Source organism: Phlebotomus papatasi, chromosome 2 (assembly GCF_024763615.1).
Source record: "Phlebotomus papatasi isolate M1 chromosome 2, Ppap_2.1, whole genome shotgun sequence".
NCBI classification, from domain to species: Eukaryota; Metazoa; Arthropoda; class Insecta; order Diptera; family Psychodidae; genus Phlebotomus; species Phlebotomus papatasi.
The window spans coordinates 69,780,140-69,800,871 of NC_077223.1; the positions used below are offsets into that span (position 1 = coordinate 69,780,140).

Consider the following 20,732-nt stretch of genomic DNA (forward strand, 5'->3'; position numbering starts at 1 on the left):
TTTGTACTGTATTTATCAAGAAAAAAGCCATATCCAACTTGTACCGGTGAATTGTCCAACTTGTAACACTATGTCCAACTTATATCACTTTACCCTAGTGGGTCAAATTCATTAAAAACATATTGAATAAAATGAATCGTACGAAGTTTAAGTTTGTCTCTTTGCTATCTCCTATAGCAAGAGACCCTAACTGCATTTTTACATTAACGGCTCTTGATTTAATTAAATTACAATCAGTTTAAATGATTTAAAACATTTGCTTTCATTAAACGTTAATTATATTATCAACTCAAGGTGTTACCCAAAAATGTATTTGAAAATTATTTAAACAAATGCTAAGAGCAAACAAAACATTAAAAGAATTAATTTTATCAGAAAAATAATACAATGTTGTCAATAAAATCCTAAAGCTTTACAACATAATCGTATAATCTAATTAACAACTAAGATAGTTGCAGATAAAACGAAAAATTCTTTATTTTTCTTTTGTCAAAAATTTTATATTCTTTTTATTCCTATTATATTATTTATGGAACATTTTTAACTTTTTACCTTGCTTTTTACTGTTTATTTGTGCAATGCCCTTAATGAATAATAAAATTAAAATAATTTTCCATTTATTTTTCTTCGTATGTTAACTTTAAATAACGTAATGACAAGGGAGAGACTGTCATTTTATTTAATTGGTTCCGAAAACTGAATAAAAGGTACGTATTTTAGAATGCTGTAACCTTAAATTTGTTAAAGGGAGTGGTTGGAGGTCAAAAGCTGTGGGAGCTATTTATATAATAAATCGAAAACATAGTTTTTGAGGGCAGGAATAAGAGTGGAGATTTAAAGAAAAAATGCTTTCAGAAAACGCACACCAAAGATCGCAAAGCGATATTTCTCACTATTTGGTTGGTCTCCAAGCCTTAAAATGTACAGAACAAAAAAATTAAAAATGAAGATCGATTCAGTTGAGTTAGATTAGAAGTTTAAGAATTTTTCAAATAAATCTAATCTTGACTAAATCATTTCTGAAATTAAATTTTTAGGCTGATTTAACTTTAAACTTAAAAAAATTAAAAAATAGGGATCTCAGTGGCGCAATAGGTAAGACCGTTGGTCTTGGGCGGATGAGATTTCTGACTCGGTCGCAAAGTTGTGAATTCGCGTCCCGCCGGGTGCAACTAATCGAATGTCAGGAAAGGACATTTTCACTGTAATATAACATAATAAAAATCCACCGCCTCTGCCCAAAATCTCCGGGAGCATGGGAGAAGCATCCACAATGCGGGCAAGTCTACAAATGGACTAGCAGATTCTTCTAGAACGGGATATAACAACAGTATCATAAAAACATGAATAAATTTGTAACAAATATTCAGATACGATTTGCAGTAATGACTACTCCAAAATAATAAACACTTAAAAATAATGTTAACTTATGTTAAAGTACCTGTTGATCGAAAGTCGATATCTCTTAACGGTTGACTCTGTTATTCCGTTAAGATATTTTAGAATTCCAAATTTTGCTGAAATTTGATACCTTTTGGGTATTAGGGGTCGACTTACTCAAAATGAATGGGTTATTTATTTCTCTCTCTCTTTGAGTTTATGCAAGAAATGTCTCACATATTAATTTATGTTTCTTGTTAAATTTTCAGTTATAAGTGCATCTTCATTGAATAATAAAATAAAAATTAATCTTTTCTGTGTCCGTACATATATAAATCTATATAATATATCAATACTATATTTAGGTCATTCAACTTCGTCTAGTAATTTAAATGAACGGGAAAGCTTTCAATGTTTGAATATCCATAAATGATTGAAGAAGTTTCCCAAACAGAATCCCAGATGGTACAAAAAGAGCATCAGCTATTAATCCTATGTAATACCCGAAAAATCCTCTACAAGAGATAATTCCCGCTGAGCAATGCTTTGAAAAATGAGCTATGCTTTGGAAAAAAACAAACAATGAATTATTGGCAAAGTTTCTTCAGAATGACTATTTCTGGTCTCTTTGTCCACAACAATGTTTATAACATAGTTTTTAATCTAAATGGAGAGCTTCCATTTAAAAAAAATAGAATTCTACTGAGAAGAGTGTCATGCCCATAAATAAGGGAAAAAATCCAATAAACGGGAATAAATGGGATTACAGGAGCAAATAAGAAAAATTCAGCAGAAACCTTTTTCCGGTATAGAATTTTATCATGCTCTTCTGAAGGTATAAAACTTTTAAATATTGGTAAGCTAGTTTATATAGGGACATTTTCCACTAGGATTTTCGCTGAGTGCTGAGCTGACGTCATCGTTATTATACCATCAGTAATCGATTGAAGTTTAAAATTGATATGAGCTTAGGGGGATGACTTAAGTGGGTTGATGAGTTGAGGCTTTTACAAGGGGGAGGTACTAGGTTAGAAATGGTGTACAGATTTGAAAATTGTAGAAAGTGTCAAAGAAAATTCAGAAAGAAATTTCGGATGTGGTGTACACATTTTCCTTATAATATCTACTTCTTGAACTTTTGCTTTTACGTTCCAAATTGCTTGAGGTGAACCTCATCTGAAAAAGTCTCATGATTTTTCTACACTTTATTCCAGAACAATCATGCCTTTCGGGGGTATGCCATTTGAAACCTAAGTTGTAGAAATACACCCCATATATCTATCCCTCCGTTTGTGGTACCTATTCATTCTTTCTAGCAGTTTCTTAAGTTCAAAGGTAAAAGCTCTATAAAATCAGTCTTCTTACTTTGGTTTTTAAGTTCGGTATCACTTCAGTAAGGAAACGCGAATTGAATTTTAATTGGACATTAAATTGCGTTATTTTTATTTTTCTCTTTCAAATGATAAGAGTTTTTTGAATGGAAGTTTTTAATAGGCTTTTACCTAGAATTTTCTTAAGCTACATTAACATAAGAACAAAATTAAAGCAATATTTTTAATTTTTTTTCCATGAGATATTTTCAAATAAACCATATAGGGCTCGTGAGGCAGTTTCCCGCATACAGAACTTTCGGAAATATAAAATTTAGAGATAAAATATTATTATAAATGGGAGATATGCTGTATATTCTCAATACCAATGCCAAAGAGAGATTATTTGGACTTAGTTAGCTCAAAAATAATTCATAAGCGCGTTGCTCAAATGGGTCTTGAAAAAAACTTTAGGTATGTGATTGTGCCCCACCCTTCTCTAATCACATGAATTATTTTTGTCAAGGACAGAATTAATAATCTTGAGGAAATTCGATGTTTTGAAAAAATAGTTTAAAAGTTTATGTATCAATCTAATAGACGTTATATTATTTTACTTTTGTAAACTATATGGTTCTACACGATTATTTAAAATGTATCCACCAAAAGTGTTTTGAAATATATTTTTCTTGTATAGGCAGGAAATCAGTTTAAGTAAACTGAATACCGTTCAAGATTTTTATTACAAATTTAGCATTGTTGAAAGTCAGAGACCGTAACTTGATACTAACATACCCCTTACCCCCACCTCCCAACCCATTCTTAGCTTTTTAAGAAAGTGAGAAAGGCTGAACCCGGAGAAAGTGTCTACCAGGTGTGGCACTGTGCCAAGAATATGTTCTCCTCTTTGAACTGTGTGAGCATTGATTATGAGGGTGAGAGAGTGTGCAGGGAAAAAATAAATCTCGATTTAGATGCTCAGAGGTTGTATTTCTTACCCAGAAGATGTGCTCGGAACATTATGACATCCCGAAGTGAGACCTCCTCATTCCTGTACAGGATCTGGAAGACACGCGAAGCACCAGCCCCCCCCACAACACACGCCGATGGGGTGGTGGTAGAACTGGGTGAGTTAGGTGCTCCAGGAGAGCTCTCGGGGATACACGTCTCCACCTGGACCGGCAAACGTGGAGTGACACGCAGGGAGCATCGCACTTGGTAGAGTCTGTGGGAGACAATTTATTTAATTATTGAGGCCCCTTCTTCAGCAAATGTAGTCTTTTAAGTGAGGAAGGAATATTTATCGAGTTCAGTGACACTTTCATTTTTGGGGGAGTAATTTTAGGGAACAGGATGTAAGCAAGAGGCTTTTGAATGGGACACACAGAATCGCACTTGGAATAATGATTACCTGTTTTGTAATATTAGGCTTTACAAAATAGAAATGGATGTTAAGACCAAATGCTATTAGGACAAAAAGCCCCTCTTCAAGTCATTCAATATTTACATTTTATGTCAAAAGAAAATGTTGTCTTTGTTGTCAAATACTCGAAATTGGGGATAAGATTGCTTGCTATAAAAGCTAACACAAAGAATAACACTTTTCTTCCCTTTTTGGATGTCATCAACATAGACATTCCGGGATAGTCAATAGAAAGTTTTGTATTGGTTATGACATCACAATTTGACTCTTTATCACTTAATCCTTTAACCCTTTAAGGACGATTGGAACACCGATGTCCCATAAAGAAAATAATTTTTCCTGGCTACCTGAAATTATTTTCTTCTTATGTTTGTACTTAATTGCAATGTGTAAAAGGTTGAAGGAATCTAGGATATTTTTTGCAAGTCTCCAACTATTTGCTATATAGTAAATATTTAACCTTAAAAATTATGAATTTTTAAATTCTCATATTGAAAAATGATTTTAATTATTTTTATACTTCTAATTTCTTTTCAAAGCCAAACCGTTTTGGAAAAAGAAACTACAATACTTATACATAATATTTTTCACTAGACTGAAAATTATTATTCATTCGTATTGTCAGAATAATTACTTAAATTTTTGGGCTATTTTTGTCCCTATCGCTCGTAGAGGTAAAAAATGCATCAAATCAGAATCTTTTCGATTTTCCAAAGTCAGATGTAAGACGTTTCATTGATTTTGTTTATCGGTTAAACTTTTATTGTTGATTTTCGGTCCGTAAAAAGTGTCTCGTCGTTAAAGGGTTAAAAGCAATAGAATTCAAATATTTGAAAGTGATTGAACAGAATCTGTTCGCTTGGTACGTAATCCCAAGAAGTTTGTGTTTATGCACAGAGAGCGACAATCAGAACAAGTGATTCCCAACCACAATTTTAACCCAAATAGAGACTGGAAAAAATCCTGTCTCCACCCGGGATCGAACTGGGGTCTTTTCGCTGTCTAGGCGAATGCTCTACCAACTGAGCTATGGGGACACACTGGCTCTGACTGTCTTTTGCCACTGATCTTGATTAATTGCCAAATGCATTTCAACTCGTTTTGACTCACTACGAGCCTAGAGGAACGGTATCATGCGTACAATTAAACCAGCAGCCCATGTTTTCCATGGATATTAATTTATTTGAAAGTGATTGAACAGAATCTGTTCGCTTGGTACGTAATCCCAAGAAGTTTGTGTTTATGCACAGAGAGCGACAATCAGAACAAGTGATTCCCAACCACAATTTTAACCCAAATAGAGACTGGAAAAAATCCTGTCTCCACCCGGGATCGAACTGGGGTCTTTTCGCTGTCTAGGCGAATGCTCTACCAACTGAGCTATGGGGACACACTGGCTCTGACTGTCTTTTGCCACTGATCTTGATTAATTGCCAAATGCATTTCAACTCGTTTTGACTCACTACGAGCCTAGAGGAACGGTATCATCAGAATTCAAATAGCAACAAGAAAAAAATGAAATACCTCTACCAATTTAGCATGTAAACTTTAACACATTTGACTCAAACTTGTTTCAAATTGTATTTTTTAAAAAAATGTCAGTTTTTTGATCAGTAAAAAATTAAACAAGATTAAATTAGAATTTTAAAAGCAGTAAAATTATAAAATTCAACTATGACTATTATAACTATTACCTATTATAGTGTTGTATAAGAGGTTTGAAACTATTCAAACTTAGTATTTAAAGATCTGTAAGATTTGTTTTAAAAAGGGTCAAAAATTAAGTCTTGAAAACCGTGGAATAGAAAAATAAAAAGAGGGTATTAAAGACATGGTTTTTAAAAAGAGATATGGAGAATATGAAGAACTCCTTGTCTCACGACAGACTTAACTTCATGATCTATTAGAGACTTAGCCAGATCCCAAAAGTCTTTAATTTTAATGAATTAGCATTCACAGTCCTTTTTCGAAATCTGATAAATCATTTATTCCTAATACCGTAGATTCGTGCGACTTTAGCCTTCATAGATGAATTTGCCCTCCTGCTGTTTGTACGTTTCTCTTTAATACTCGCGCTTAAGAATATGGTCTTCACCGATCCGTTCTTTCCACGGCCCATCGGTGAAGACCATTATAAACACTAAAATAACTGGTTCACCAACTTTTTAAAATAAACACGTATTTAAATGTATATAAACAATGTCACTGCCAAACTTTATGAATTTCTTAAAATGGATGTAATATTTTTTGAGTTTTTAAATTTTAATTTTTTCCTCTTTTCCAAGAAAAATTTGTTCAGTATCCTACATACCGTGGTCTGTCATTTGACCAAGCGCGCTAATAAAAACGACCAAAAACGGTCGGCAGGTTCAGTGTTAAGTACTAGATTTAAAGAAAAGTTTACGAACAGAAAGGGAAAAAAATTAAAAATTCACATAACCAATGTTACCAATTGGAAAAATATCTGTGAATAATATTCTTGAAATTACTTATATTGTGAATTTTTTTTTGAACATTATATTTCCCTAATCTTACTTACCCCCAATCGATCACTATCCTTTTTTTTCAAATTTTCCCCTACATTGATTTTCGAAATGTAATCGGATGACTCTTGACTATTGACGAATGACTCAAATCCAGTGATTACTTGAACACCCCTTCGTGCTTTTCCAAATATGACAGGATACTTTTTTTCGTTTTTTTTTTGGGGCTCCAACAAAATCTCTCCAAAAGCAGATAAAGAGAAGAAAATCGATAATGTTGTGTTTCATCCCTTCAAAATCTCTAGCCCCTTTTGGAATTTATATACGGTCGTGGAACTCTTGGGTAATCCCTGTTTCAATGAATGAAATCAACATGACTAAGCGCAATATTGCTATTCCGATATGATGAATTTTCACAGTATACCCTTTGGTTCATCAGTCCGTTGTACTATGTAATTTCAGAGGGTTTTTAATTGAGTTTCAGTGAGAAAAAAAAATGATATATGTCCAATATATCAAACAAGGCAAAATATCCATTGGACACCAGATAAAATCATTGCAGATGGATACGGTGAAAGAAATATGCATACAACAGTCATTCGTAAGGCAATTATGTAAATTTTGTCAACAAATTTTACTATAGACCATTTGGATAGAAAGTACCGAAAAAGATGTATATATGTACAAGGTTTTGTTAAACATGCGAAATATTTGATAAAACATTATATTTCAACAATAATATTTACACTCAAAATTCTGCATGGTGTTTTATAACGTAATTCGAGCTTGAAAACTTTTTGTCGTAAAAGTGTGATTTTTTTGAGGAACATCATTAAATTGAAAGTATATTTATGTACATCAGTTTATTTTGCTAAATTGCGCTAATATTGTTTCGCACTCTCTTTTTTATTCATCCTCCTTTCATTTCTCTTCATCTCGGTTGATTTATGATTCTACCCACCCACCAGACAGACTCTTTAACTCCAATTATAGAGACACGATAGTAATTAACGATCCGTGATTTCGCCTGCCTCATCTGCTGAATATAATTGCTATTACATTTTTCTCATGAAAGTATTTGGGATGTTTTAAATCCTCTTTGAAGTCCAATTAATCCGAAATAAATTTAATTATCTTGCATTATTTATTGAAAAAAAAAATGCCTTAAATTTGCATATGAGGTTACCGGAATTAATAAGTGATTTATTACAATGATAATTAATTTTCAGCTTTGTACTCATTTTAAATTTTAAAATGTGGATCAAGTAAAATACTATCACAGGGATTTTTTTCAAAAAATATTGCTGTTCTTTTTTTAATTTTTAGTGAAAGAAAGTATGTATAAATTGAATTTTAATTCTACTTTTTTATTTTAACCCATTTTCTGTGCCTTTATCGACGTCTTATATCCACTTTCTAAAAAAAGATGGCTTGCGTCCCAGCTTAGCGGAGTCCTCGGAGTCAAGAGAATGATCTATCCGTGTATTATTCTTTCGCGCATGGTTCTAGATACATACCGCTTTACTATTGATTGATAAATTAAAAAAAAACATTCCGAAATGAGAAATTGGTTAAAAAATAGCACATTTTAGAACATTTTAACATGAGTTGTAACAAGCTTAATAAAAAAAGTAAATTCGAGAAAGGTATATCTTTTACGGGATTGGGGAAAGTGGTCTGCCTTTGAACGAAAAATGATGCTCAAAATTTGAGATTTTTTTCAGAGTAAACTACAACATGAGTTTTACTTTGCACTACACCAAAAAAGGGACAGATAATCCTAACCGGCTTATGTAGGTGAGATTCTTAACGTGAGCTAACTCGGAGTGCATGCAAATTCGATTTGGAGCTGAAGTTGGGAGACGCCATTCAGTTATCTTGAATCAAATTCGTGAAATTGTACAAATTTTGCATTTAAACCAAAATATCAAGGATTTGGATGAACTGACAGAAAAGTGTTATATGGGTGAAATGTAGACCAGAATGTTCTCTATAATTTTCCCATAGAACATGATCTCATCGATTACTCAGAAGCCAAGATAATCGAGGTTTTTTGTTTCTTAACTCGTTTTTTTCATCTAGAGTGCCCCAAGTAGTCATTTGTTGAACTTCAACCATATCAAAGAATTGTTGTATTTTGTGGGACTTTCCATTTAAAACCCTATTTTAAGTGTCTTGGTGGAGTAGAGGCAGTCAAATTGGCATCTGAGTGATTTCAAAGCGTTATTATGGGAAAAATCAATTTTTTCACACTTAAACGGCAAAATCGGAGTGATAGCGTAGTCTGAGCGGAAAATGATGTATGGACGAAATGTAGAGACAAATGTCCTCTACAATTATGTCGAAGTAATCATCAAAATCGGTTGAGCGACAGTCGAGATAATTGAGGTTATGTGATATTGAAATTGGTTTTTCGACTGTGGCGCCCCTGGTGTTGGTCCCACAAAGTTCAAATATTCTAGAAAGTTGTAGCATTTGGTGAGATCTTTCGTTTAAGCCCTCATTCATCAAAATCGGTCACATAGAACCGGAGATATGATTTTTTGAATTTCGTGAACTTTGACCCCTCATATCTCCGGTTCTATTGAAACCACAGCGCACATACGCACCATTTTGGAAACGTCCTAGACTGGACTACAACATACTAAACTTTGATTAACTTGCACAATGCCGTTTTTGAGAAAAATGATTTTGAATTTCGATGAATTTTGACGCTATCGCAGCGCCACCTGTGGTGACTTTTTGAACTTCCATCTGAAAGTGCTCATCGAGACGAAACCAAAAAGGTAAAATTTAGGCCGCTATGTTAATTAGAACCGGAGATAGAGGCCGGTCAATGTTCGAACTTTGACCCCTTATAGCTCGGGTCAGGGGTTATGGATCGACTTAAGGTTTTTTTTGTTTGATAGGTATAATCAACGGCTACAACATACTAAAATTTCAGCCCGATTGCATAAGGACTTTTTGAGTTATTTAACTTATAAGATTTAAAAATTTTCTTTTTAATAATAGCGCCCCTAGCGGTGGTTTTATGAACTTGCGATGTTAGAAGGAGAAGTGGCATTTCACGAGAGCTTTCCAAAAAGCCCTCATTTTTTAAATTCTGACAACTAGAACCGGAGTTATGGCCATTTTAAGAATTTTTTTTTGGACCCTTATAGCTCGGGTCAGGGGGGTCGGGGGACCTTAAGTTTGGTATTGATGGAAAGCTCTAAGGCCCAGCTATAACATACTAAAATTTGAGCCCGCTCGATGCCATAGGGGCGGAGCTATTGAGAAAACAAAAAAAGGGGGGTCTTCAAAATGGCGGAAGGAGGGGTGGGGGGTGGGGGGTCTATGCACCAAGTTGCAATTTTCATGCGATATATAACCTTTGCTGAAAACCGCAAGTCGATATCTTTTTTAGTTTAGGAGCTATTAAGCTCCAAAGAGCGGCCGGACGGCCGGACGGCCGGCCGGCCGGGAACGTAACTTAGCCCCCCATATATTCGTGATCAGGAAGTGGCGAAACACATTTTGGCCAAGTTTGAGCGCGATCGGAGGACATGAAATTTTGTTAGGATTATAGTAGGTGAGATTGTTAAGAATCTCACCTAATTCTCTTGTTCATTAAGCTTCTATGCTTACCCCATTCAGGACTCGCAAGTCCTCAGTTTTTCCTGGTGAGGAACTTGAAAATGTGATGTCGATATATTCAAAGGCAGCCTGCATGGTCTGCCTTTGAATGTGGTTGGGCAGCCTTTGAATCTTAATTTTTCACTGAGAATATTAGGGCTGTAACATTAAGTGGTCCATAATTGATTAGCATGAACCCCAATGCACTCAATAAAACCACCACTGTAGTCAAAATGATTATACAACAACATTTTTTACATTTTTCTGAAGCGCTGTTTTTCACTTGAAATTTTATAAGAAAACGCCATTGAAGTTGACAATTGTCAGTTTGAAACATCCCGGCCGGAGCAAGATAGCATGTTATAAGTATTTGTATGACATTCTTCAGACCAAAGTAGGAGTTCTATTCTGCTCCAGGACAGGAAGCTGTCAGATGTTTCAATGTATGGAAAGAGAGGATTCAAAGGCACACAACATTAAGATTCAAAGGCTGCCGCAGAGCAATATTTGCAAACTTTTTTCACCCACAAAATTTGTCTCATCTGAATCAAAGTGTATTTGGAGAAATACCATCCAAGAATAAACTTCTATGACTCACAATAGAAGATTTGTTCAAAAAATTATTTTGATTATGAAAAAAAAACATGAATTGTGGAACATCAAAATTACAGTTTAGAGCTCAGTTTCGTTTTTTTGCCCTAGCACCTAGAAAATAAGAGCTAGGGTCTGCATTTTTTGATGACTTGTGAGGATTATGAATAGCTATATAATAGTTAATAGAAAATAATTTATGCTTTAAAGAAAAATGAAAAAAATTACAATATTCAAAGGCTGTCGCATTCAAAGGCAGACCACTTTCCCCAAATTCATTACAAATAAGGTAACCGGGTTGAAAATTTCAAGATTTTTCAGAAAAATCCAAATTTAAGCAAATAGATTGTAAAATATACCATCTAAAGTGGTTAAACTCCGACCTACAACAATTCGATATCGAAATGTTTTTCAAACAGGGGTACGAGGGTGAAATATTCATCTTGAGGACTTCCAAAATATACTCAGAAAAAAATTTAAGATCCATTTTCTAAATAAATTAAAAAAAAATTATGAGTTTGGTGGGTAAGGAGGGTAGTTGAGGAAAAAAGAAAAAGTCAGTCCTGGGTAATGCTGACTTATGGGAGGGTCGTTGAAGAGCGAAAGTCGATATCTCTTACCGTTTGGCCTCTAGCCGTGGCACAATAATTGAAAAGAAGTGAATTATATAACTGCTTTCTCTTTGAGATTGAGTAGTAAAAAGAGTGATTAAAAGATATAGGAGTTTTTTCGCATGTAATGAAGGGAGGAAGGAAGGACATGCGTGACATGTAAGGAGGGACATGCGTGACTTTCTAAAATACAAAACTTTTAGAATAATAAATAAATATCTATGGAAAATGTGCTGTACATATTAAATTTTAAAATAGCCAATACCTAATGGTCTCTATACACTAAAGAAATTTATGTCCATATTGAAACGAATTCCCCACGCTTGTGTAACAAAAACTCTTCAATATGGACATAAATTTCTTTAGAGTGTAGTGGCCATAAAACAAAATAATCTAGGCCATAAGTAAAACTAGCTCACAAGTAATGCCGCCACTCTATGCGTTTGGCGAATGAATTAAAAAAAGCTTAAGTTTGCTTGAAGATCCCTCATCCTCTTTAATATTGATCTGGATCTTCATGTAGACATAAATGTTTCGAGTTATAAGAAAGAGAACTTGAACATATTTGAAGAGAAATACAGAAAGAAGCATTAAGAGAAGCTTGAATAGCCTACTGCCATGATAATATAATATAAGACTTTCAAACTTTAAATGAATTTATAACAAAATGTAATAAATAAAATTATAAAAAATGATCCATTTCATATCTTATACACCGAGAAAAATGGAATTTATTTAAATTGAATATTTTGTATTTAATGTTAAAAATTCTGGGTAAATATTCGAATCAATTGACTTTTCTTTCAATACAAACGAAATAATTTTGATTTTGAAAGTAATCACAATAATTTCAAATATTTGTGCATTCATACGGAGAATAAATAATTTTTCTTTTAGCGTGAATGTTTAAATATTTGAAATAAATACCTCAGCTTTTGAATCAAAGATAATATATGTTAAAAATAACAATTATACATTGAAAATGAAAAACTACACATTTATATTAAATGTGCAACGTTGTGTTGTCAAAAATAAAATTTTACTTTTGATTTAAAAGTACTGTTTTATGAAATCAAATGCAACAAGCATTTATTTAATGGGTAAAATTTAATATTGACATTTTTGTTTACGTCTTAATATTATCTGTATTTACAGTGAGTGTCAATAGTTTGTTGCCTAATGGATGCTTGAGAAATCAAGTGAAAAAAATGATAGAAAAAAATACTTTTCCAAATTTTTCTTTTTGCAGATGAGTTCCTTGTAATCCGTAGATTTTATTTATAGTTTTCAAAAAAAATAATTAATTTTATTTCATATCAAAAATAATTGTTTTCCAAAAGTTGGTCATTTTTGAAAAGTCAAAAGTTTGTTGCCTCATTAAAAAAACTAATTCAAAATGGTGAAAACGTGCAACCAACTTTATGTAAACCGGTTACATTTTGAGCTTATGTCATTTGATAGGCAAATGGTGGATTTGTACATTTTTAAGGCTGTCAATGGTAAATATATAGGTGTAAAAGTGATGATAAATAACAAGAAATAATCAGTTTTTTGTTAATTCATAATTTAGGTTATAATGGCAAATTACAAAAAGTTGAAAGGTGGGATATTGTCCAGAGATACTGCTGGAAGGAATCGGCGTCGCTTAATTGCCAAATTTTATGGAAATTCGTGAAAAGTTATACATAAAATGGTCAAATATTATAATTATGAGGCACGAGTACATCTGAAAAACGCTACTGGTAGACCCAGGGTTTCGACTCAGAAAGTCGATAACCGCATTCTAGGTATCTCTAATAGTAACCCCATGATGTTTGCTTCAAAAATTCAAAGTTGGCTGGTTACAGAAGGCATACAGGCTTCAAATGCTTCGAAAATCAAACTCAAAATGAAAGAAAACATAAGAATAGGTACTTGGCTCGCAAGATTCCATTGGTAAGCAAAACCAAACTGCGTAAGAGGTTGTATTTTTACGTTTTTAGCATGCTCCAAGTGAATTTACAACCATTTAACCAGATTGGTTTTGTTTACCAATGGAAACCTGCAAACCAAGTAATTATTCTTACCACTTTCATTAAATTGCGGTTGGTTTTGAAGCCTGTATGCCTTCTGTAACCAGTCGACTCTGAATTTTTGAAGCAAACATCATGGGGTTACTATCAGAGATAACTAGAATGCGGTTATCGACTTTCTGAGTCGAAACCCTGGGTCTACCAGTAGCGTTTTTCAGATGTACTCGTGCCTCATAACTATAATATTTGACTATTTTATGTATAACTTTTCATGAATTTCCATAAAATTTGGCAATTAAGCGACGCCGATTCCTTCCAGCAGTATCTCTGGACAATATCCCACCTTTCAACTTTTTGTAATTTGCCATTATAACCTAAATTATGTATTATCAAAAAACTGATTATTTCTTGTTATTTATCATCACTTTTACACCTATATATTTACCATTGACAGCCTTAAAAATGTACAAATCCACCATTTGCCTATCAAATGACATAAGCTCAAAATGTAACCGGTTTACATAAAGTTGGTTGCACGTTTTCACCATTTTGAATTAGTTTTTTTAATGAGGCAACAAACTTTTGATTTTTCAAAAATGACCAACTTTTGGAAAACAATTATTTTTGATATGAAATAAAATTAATTATTTTTTTTGAAAACTATAAATAATATCTACGGATTACAAGGAACTCATCTGCAAAAAGAAAAATTTGGAAAAGTATTTTTTTCTATCATTTTTTTCACTTGATTTCTCAAACATCCATTAGGCAACAAACTATTGACACTCACTGTATTTCAAATGAAAAAGACTTTTTAAACAATTGTTTCAAAATTTTATTTCAAATGATTTTTTTTTCTATCTAAACATTAAATGACCAGGTATTAAATTGAATTGTGAGAAACTTTTCTGTATAAAATATGCATTTCATTTAAATGTAAAAATGAAATAACTTTGAGTAAATATTTGATACGAATGGTTTTTGTCGTTAAATATAAATAACAGTGGTTTTTACATTTACTGCAGTCGTCATAATTTGAAAAATTATTCATTTAAATTAGGGTGAAAATTAAATTCCTTTCATCATAAATATCAATACGTTTTAAGTGAATAACTACTTATTCTAATCGAATACAATATGTAAAAATAATTACATTTTATTATTTAAACTTAAACTTTAGCCAAATGAAACAACATGTCATTTGCAACTAATTTCACATTTTCGTAAAAACCCTCTTTTTCTCATAAGTTCGTAAAACTACAGCTAGGGGTGCTATAATTAAAAAGAAAACTTTCCAATTTTCTAAGTTAATTAGCTCCGGCTCTATAGCACGGATCGGGCTGAAATTTTGGTAGAGGGAGCGGATTGAGCTAAAAATTCTTCATGAATCTCTCTTAAACATGCCTAAGAAACTTACTTATGTTATAAAGAATAAGGTAAATACCAATTATTAAAGCATTCTTATTGATTAGGTTTTTTAAATTTTCATTTTAAAAAAATTGAATGAATTTCGCTCTAAATCATCCAAAAATTTAATATTTGGCTGGCGTACACGCACGAACGCAAATGCACGAGGGTCAGTGTATTGTGTTCTTCAAATGACGTGATTTGCATAAAATAAATAATATTACTTTCTATATGCATTGATTATAACAATTAATAATTTGAATGAAATTTATATTTATTTAGAATGAAAAACCAATCAAATCTAATACTATTTTTTGAATCAATAGCATAAGTATTTGAAAAAAAGGAAACTACATTCAGATCTATGACTGATTCCATCAGTACGGAAAACATTAAAACGAGTCAGTCTTGAAGAAGCCGCTGAGTTGAAAAGTTGTCACACAAATTATTTCCAATCTATTTGAAAATGAAAAAAAAACTAAAAAATGGTTACAGTGGATAAGTAAACTTATAAAGTTGCAAAAATCATCAAGTGATCGACAAAGAAATTTGATAAAGTGTTGGAAATCGTTAGATTGGGTAAGTAAAAAAATGTTTGCCAGAAAAGTATTAACCATATTCGGTAAATTAAATTAAATTTATTTCTTCTTTTAAGGTGTCTACACATTATAAGAAATTTCTATCAAAAATGAGCTTCAAGAAGTGTTCTTCAAGAAAATTGCCTACACATTGGTGAGAATTTTTGACAAAAAGATGGATTCTTGAAGAAAATTTGTCTAATGTGTAGACAAATTTCTTCAAAAATCATATCCAATTGAAAGAAATTTCCATCAAGAATTTTTGAAAGAAATTATCGGCTACACATTGGAATAAAATTCATCAAAGTCATTCTTGACAGAATTCTTGAAGGAAACCATCACGACTCAAGATTGTTTTTCACGAAAATTTGTTATTTTCTGCTGGAAAAAGTGAGAAAAGCGTTTGGTGAAGTTCCTTGGGATAGTATTTAGTGAATTTGTGAAGAAAATCTTCTAAATATGCAAGGGAATAGTGTTTTTCTGGAGATTTCGTTCCTGGTGGAATCCAACCCAGCCTTTGAAGGAACATTTCCTGTGATTTTCCTCCAGAAATTGCCGGAAGTTAATCCATCTGTGTATTCTTGAGGTGTTCCACAGTACAGTGGCCTCGTACTCCATGGATTGCAAGATGGATGGAAAGGAGAAAATTTACGGGCACTTTGGAATCTCTGCCTTGGTTACCAATCAAAACAAGAGCTAACCAGAGCCACCGAGGAGATCTCAATGCAAACGAGAGCTGTCCGGAGCTACCAGAAGCCATCACTTGAACCCCCAGAAGAATATCAGAATGATCTTTTATATCATTCACTTTCTCAACCACTAGGAACTCTGTGGGATTGCTTCCTTTCGAGAACATCAGAACTGGATAGCCACATGCCTTCAATTCCTCATGTCAATGGAACATGGAACCCAGTAAATAAATCAGTAGTGGAATTATTTTGGAACATCCATGGAATTTTCACAGGAATATTCTTCTATTATATTAATTTAAAAAAAACTACATTTTTTACATAATAGAGATCCTTTATGTAATTTTTTTTTTATTTATTAAGGGGTCCATCTGGAAGATGATTGCCCCGCCTTTATGTAATTTCTAATGATTATTTATTAAAAATTCCTACTTTTAATAACATAATGCAATGTAAAGGACTTTTAATTTAGAAGATTACGTGGATTTTTAAATATTTAGGTTTGCTTATTTTTAGTAGTAGAAAATATATCTGATGTGGGGATGTTATAATAGGAGTATAATACAAGCGGTTTAAAATAAATGAACTAAAAAAAATCTAGTATAACATCGACCACTCAGAATATAATCCGACTATCTCGATTTTTTGCAAAATTCGTTTTTTTTCGCTTTTCGGATACTCCGTGAAACCCTCTACCTTCCCTGTGAATATTATACCTGAATATAAATTATTTCCAAATTTATAGCGCTTTTTCTAAAAAAGCAAAATCTCACTCATTTTTCAATTCAGTCAGGATAAGAGCCGCATAATTCGACCGTGTGACGTCATCATTTTGCATGTCAAAAGTATTCCGGCTGATTTCACGAGATAAGCTATTATTTGGCTGCAAATATGTATAGTTTTCAATTTGGTAATATCTAGTTAATAACCAGTATTGTTAATAATAATTAATAACTCTTCTATAAAATTAAAAAAAATGGATCAAAAACTAAAAATTGGATATTGAATACGAAATAGGCGTAAAGTGCTAGTATTTTTAATATGGAGTTTGACAGCTGTAATGGACATTTGAATGGCTTATATTTTATAAAGATCAAAGAAAATTTCACGGTTTAATCCAGAATATAAATTTTGCGAATATTGCAATTATTTATGAAATATTACTGATATCTTGATAGTTTTTTGAGGTTCTCTAGTATTACAAGTGTTGCAAAACCTGGATAAAAGCAATAAAATGCTAATTTATTATGCATCAAACTTCTCTTTGGCGCGAGAGCACATAACCTATTAACTTTTAAGAGGTTTTGTTGCTTGATAATTGGTTAGAAATAATAATAAGAAATATGTGAAAAAGTGAAAATAATAAAAACTAAATAATATAAGACATAGGGGGTGTGGTTACCCGTCCTACTTCACTGAAACACTACCTCTTGTTTCGATAATTATATCTTTTTATTAATCAATTTTCACATGAAAGTTTTCTACATTTTGTTTCGGATAATTAGCCGTCATTCCACACTTCACTTCTTCTTCTTCTTCTTCCCCTTCCAGTTCCCCATCCTAGACACACACCAACTGATCGACATTTTCCCATCACTACAGTTCCCACAGGGTAAATTCTGTAATTGCCGTGGAATTTTCACGCTTGCGTTTGATACCTGTCAATGCCAATCGACATATCACATTTGTTCGATTCGAAAATTGAATGAATTGATTTGTTCACACTTTAAAACCCAAATTGACATTTTACTTTAATTTTAAGTGATAACACTAATGTATAGAGAATTTAATGACCTTTCGTTTAGTAGAAAAAAATAGTTGATAACTTTTTTATTATGTTAAAAATTGAAAAAAAAACTAAAAAATGGGCGTAAAATACCAAATTGGCGTAAAATGCTACCTTTTTATACGTAGTTGGCATCCGAAATGGACATTTGAATGGCTTATACTATATAACCTAAAAAATGTTAATATTTTTGAGTTTTGTCACGATTCGAAAAAATCGTAAAAAATACGTGAAAATAATAAAATAATTATTAAAAATTAAATAATATAAGACCAAGAATTGATGTAGAATGGTAATGTAAAAAAAAGGTGAAAATTCACTTTTCGCTTTGTTTTACTTTTTCTTTTCTTTTTAAACTATATATGAGAATTTTAAAATTTTACATGATAATATATAGATATAAGTTCTAAGATTCTTTCCAAATTGTTAGGAAAAAGGAAATTAAATATGTAAACAAATGCAGTAGAGTCTCACTATAAGCCATCGCTCTATATCCCACCCGGCAAATTCTGCAGAATTCTGCAGAAATTCGTCAGATTTGAATTACTAACTGCCGAAAAATCAGCAGAATTTCTGCAGAATTTTGTTCTAAGGTGGATCCGATCGTTGTATGAAAATTCTGCAGAATTTTCTGCAGAATTTCTATAGAAAATTTTAAAATTATCGGCAGAATTTCTTTAAAGTATTTAGATGATTTCTACATTTCTTCTACCCTTTCTAATGTTTCTAAACATTATTTTAACTACATAAAAATATGTATTTCAATTTATTTAAAATTCAATTTTTATTCAACAATTTTACGTGAATACTCTCTTTTTTCGCAATATTATTATAATGTTATAATACAATATTATTAAATCAGCCATAATAGAAAATACGAAGGGGAAGGAAATGGTTAGAAAACACGAAAGAAATTCGCGATGCTCACGAAGTCGCACGACTATCCCGAAGCCACACGAAGTATCCGATTGAATGACAAGAAACGTTAAAATTTCAAAAGTGCAGAATTGCAGATCGAAGTTTTGCTGGGATATAGTCCACAATTTATCGACCGTTGATTTCAAAACACGGATTTTAAGTTAGGTTATGTTTTTTAGTACGCGACAAGCATAATTACAGTAGAGTCTCTCAAATCTGAATCTCTCAAATTCGAACGCCGGTTGGATTTAAAATGTCAATTGTAGGGTTATGTTAAAAAATTCGTATTGTGGATGATTAAAAATCATATCTCTGTGCTGTTTTCTGAATATTTATACACATTATGTGCGAATAAAATGAAAAGGAAGTATGTTACCAACTAACACTTGTGAGAAATTACGGGAATTTGATTCAAAGTGCTATTTAATCTCACATAAATTCAGTTAGTTTTAAAAATATCGTTCGAATTTGAGAGGTGAGAAATGTCAAAAATACCCCCCAATCGTTCTAATTTGAGAGACTCTACTGTATTTTAATATTTTTGGCAAACTTTATTGAGTAGTTGTGATAATTGTGATCCACAATGAAGAAAGTAAGGACAAGTACCACAATCGCAAAGAAAGTGGAAGCCGTTGAGCAATTTAAATACTAAAAGTCGTTGATAATTTTAAAAAATTACATGGACTATAGTGCGACTCAAGTGTCAAATCTGAAACCAAATATGGACTATAGCGAGACTCTACTGTAGTATAAGGAAATTCAACAGAAGTTGCCTTTCTGCTACGAAAATCTGTAAAAATTCACTTTGGCATTTGTTGTCAATTTTCACAAAATTTATATAAAAATGATGAGAAAAATGGGAAAATATTTATTGATAAAGTAATTTATGAGTCCTAGAACTGCTGTGAAGTTTTACGAAACGAAAAATATTGAAAAATTGCTTTTCTATGGAGAATAACTGCTCTAGCATTTTATGCCAGTTTGGTGTTTTACGTGATTTTTTGGCTCGGGTTTTAAAGTGTTAAAATGTCTTGAAAAAATTACTTAGAACAATCAATATACATAGATAGTGATGCGTATGGGGAATGATATCGAAACAATTTTGACAAGTGATGCGTGACCAGCCGGGTCGCTTGGCAGCGTGGGAAACTCGAGTTGTTCGGGTCTTATCCTGAGCTTTTGATATGACAGCTCAGGAAAAATATATGTTACAACTCGGAAAATATTGTAATAGTTATTAAAATACACATTATTTTGTGAAAATTTTATGGAATTAAGATAACTTTTATTGAATCCTTTCGTTTGATGTACAATATTAGGAAAGTGAAGTTAAATTAATTGATTTATTAGCAAATGCAAATCTCAGCTTTAAATCGCTCTCCTGTAAAGTTGGCCATTCACGAATTAGTCAGGTCTTATTCTGGGTGGTCGATATGTTAAGAGCAGTTTCCCAAAAATTAAATAAAATTTATTTCAATTTTAATTTCGCATTAAAATTCAAATAAGAGACAGCCTTTGAAATTTATTGTCTTTTTTGATCAGTAAAAAGTTTCATTCAAGTTTTTAACGCTTGTGGAAAGGATTTTATCAATATCAGGAGGATTTTTTTTATGAGATCTTAAGAGTATTTTCCAAAAATTACACTTTAAGACTCCCAAAAAATCTAGTTTTGAATCTAGTCCTTTACATTGCATTATGTTATTAAAAGTAGGAATTTTTAATAAATAATCATTAGAAATTACATAAAGGCGGGGCAATCATCTTCCAGATGGACCCCTTAATAAATAAAAAAAAAATACATAAAGGATCTCTATTATGTAAAAAATGTAGTTTTTTTTAAATTAATATAATAGAAGAATATTCCTGTGAAAATTCCATGGATGTTCCAAAATAATTCCACTACTGATTTATTTACTGGGTTCCATGTTC

At 32.2% G+C, this 20,732-nt stretch overlaps 1 protein-coding gene across 2 annotated transcripts in view; it reads right to left on the bottom strand.

Moving 5' to 3' along the window:
- Window positions 1-20,732, bottom strand: part of LOC129804169 (protein FAM135A) — a 76,096-nt gene that overhangs the window by 30,294 nt on the left and 25,070 nt on the right. For both annotated transcript variants that reach the window (XM_055851246.1, XM_055851245.1), the window contains exon 3: window positions 3,689-3,915. In XM_055851246.1, coding sequence (XP_055707221.1) covers window positions 3,689-3,915 — 227 coding nt within the window. The remainder of the gene's footprint in view (window positions 1-3,688; window positions 3,916-20,732) is intronic.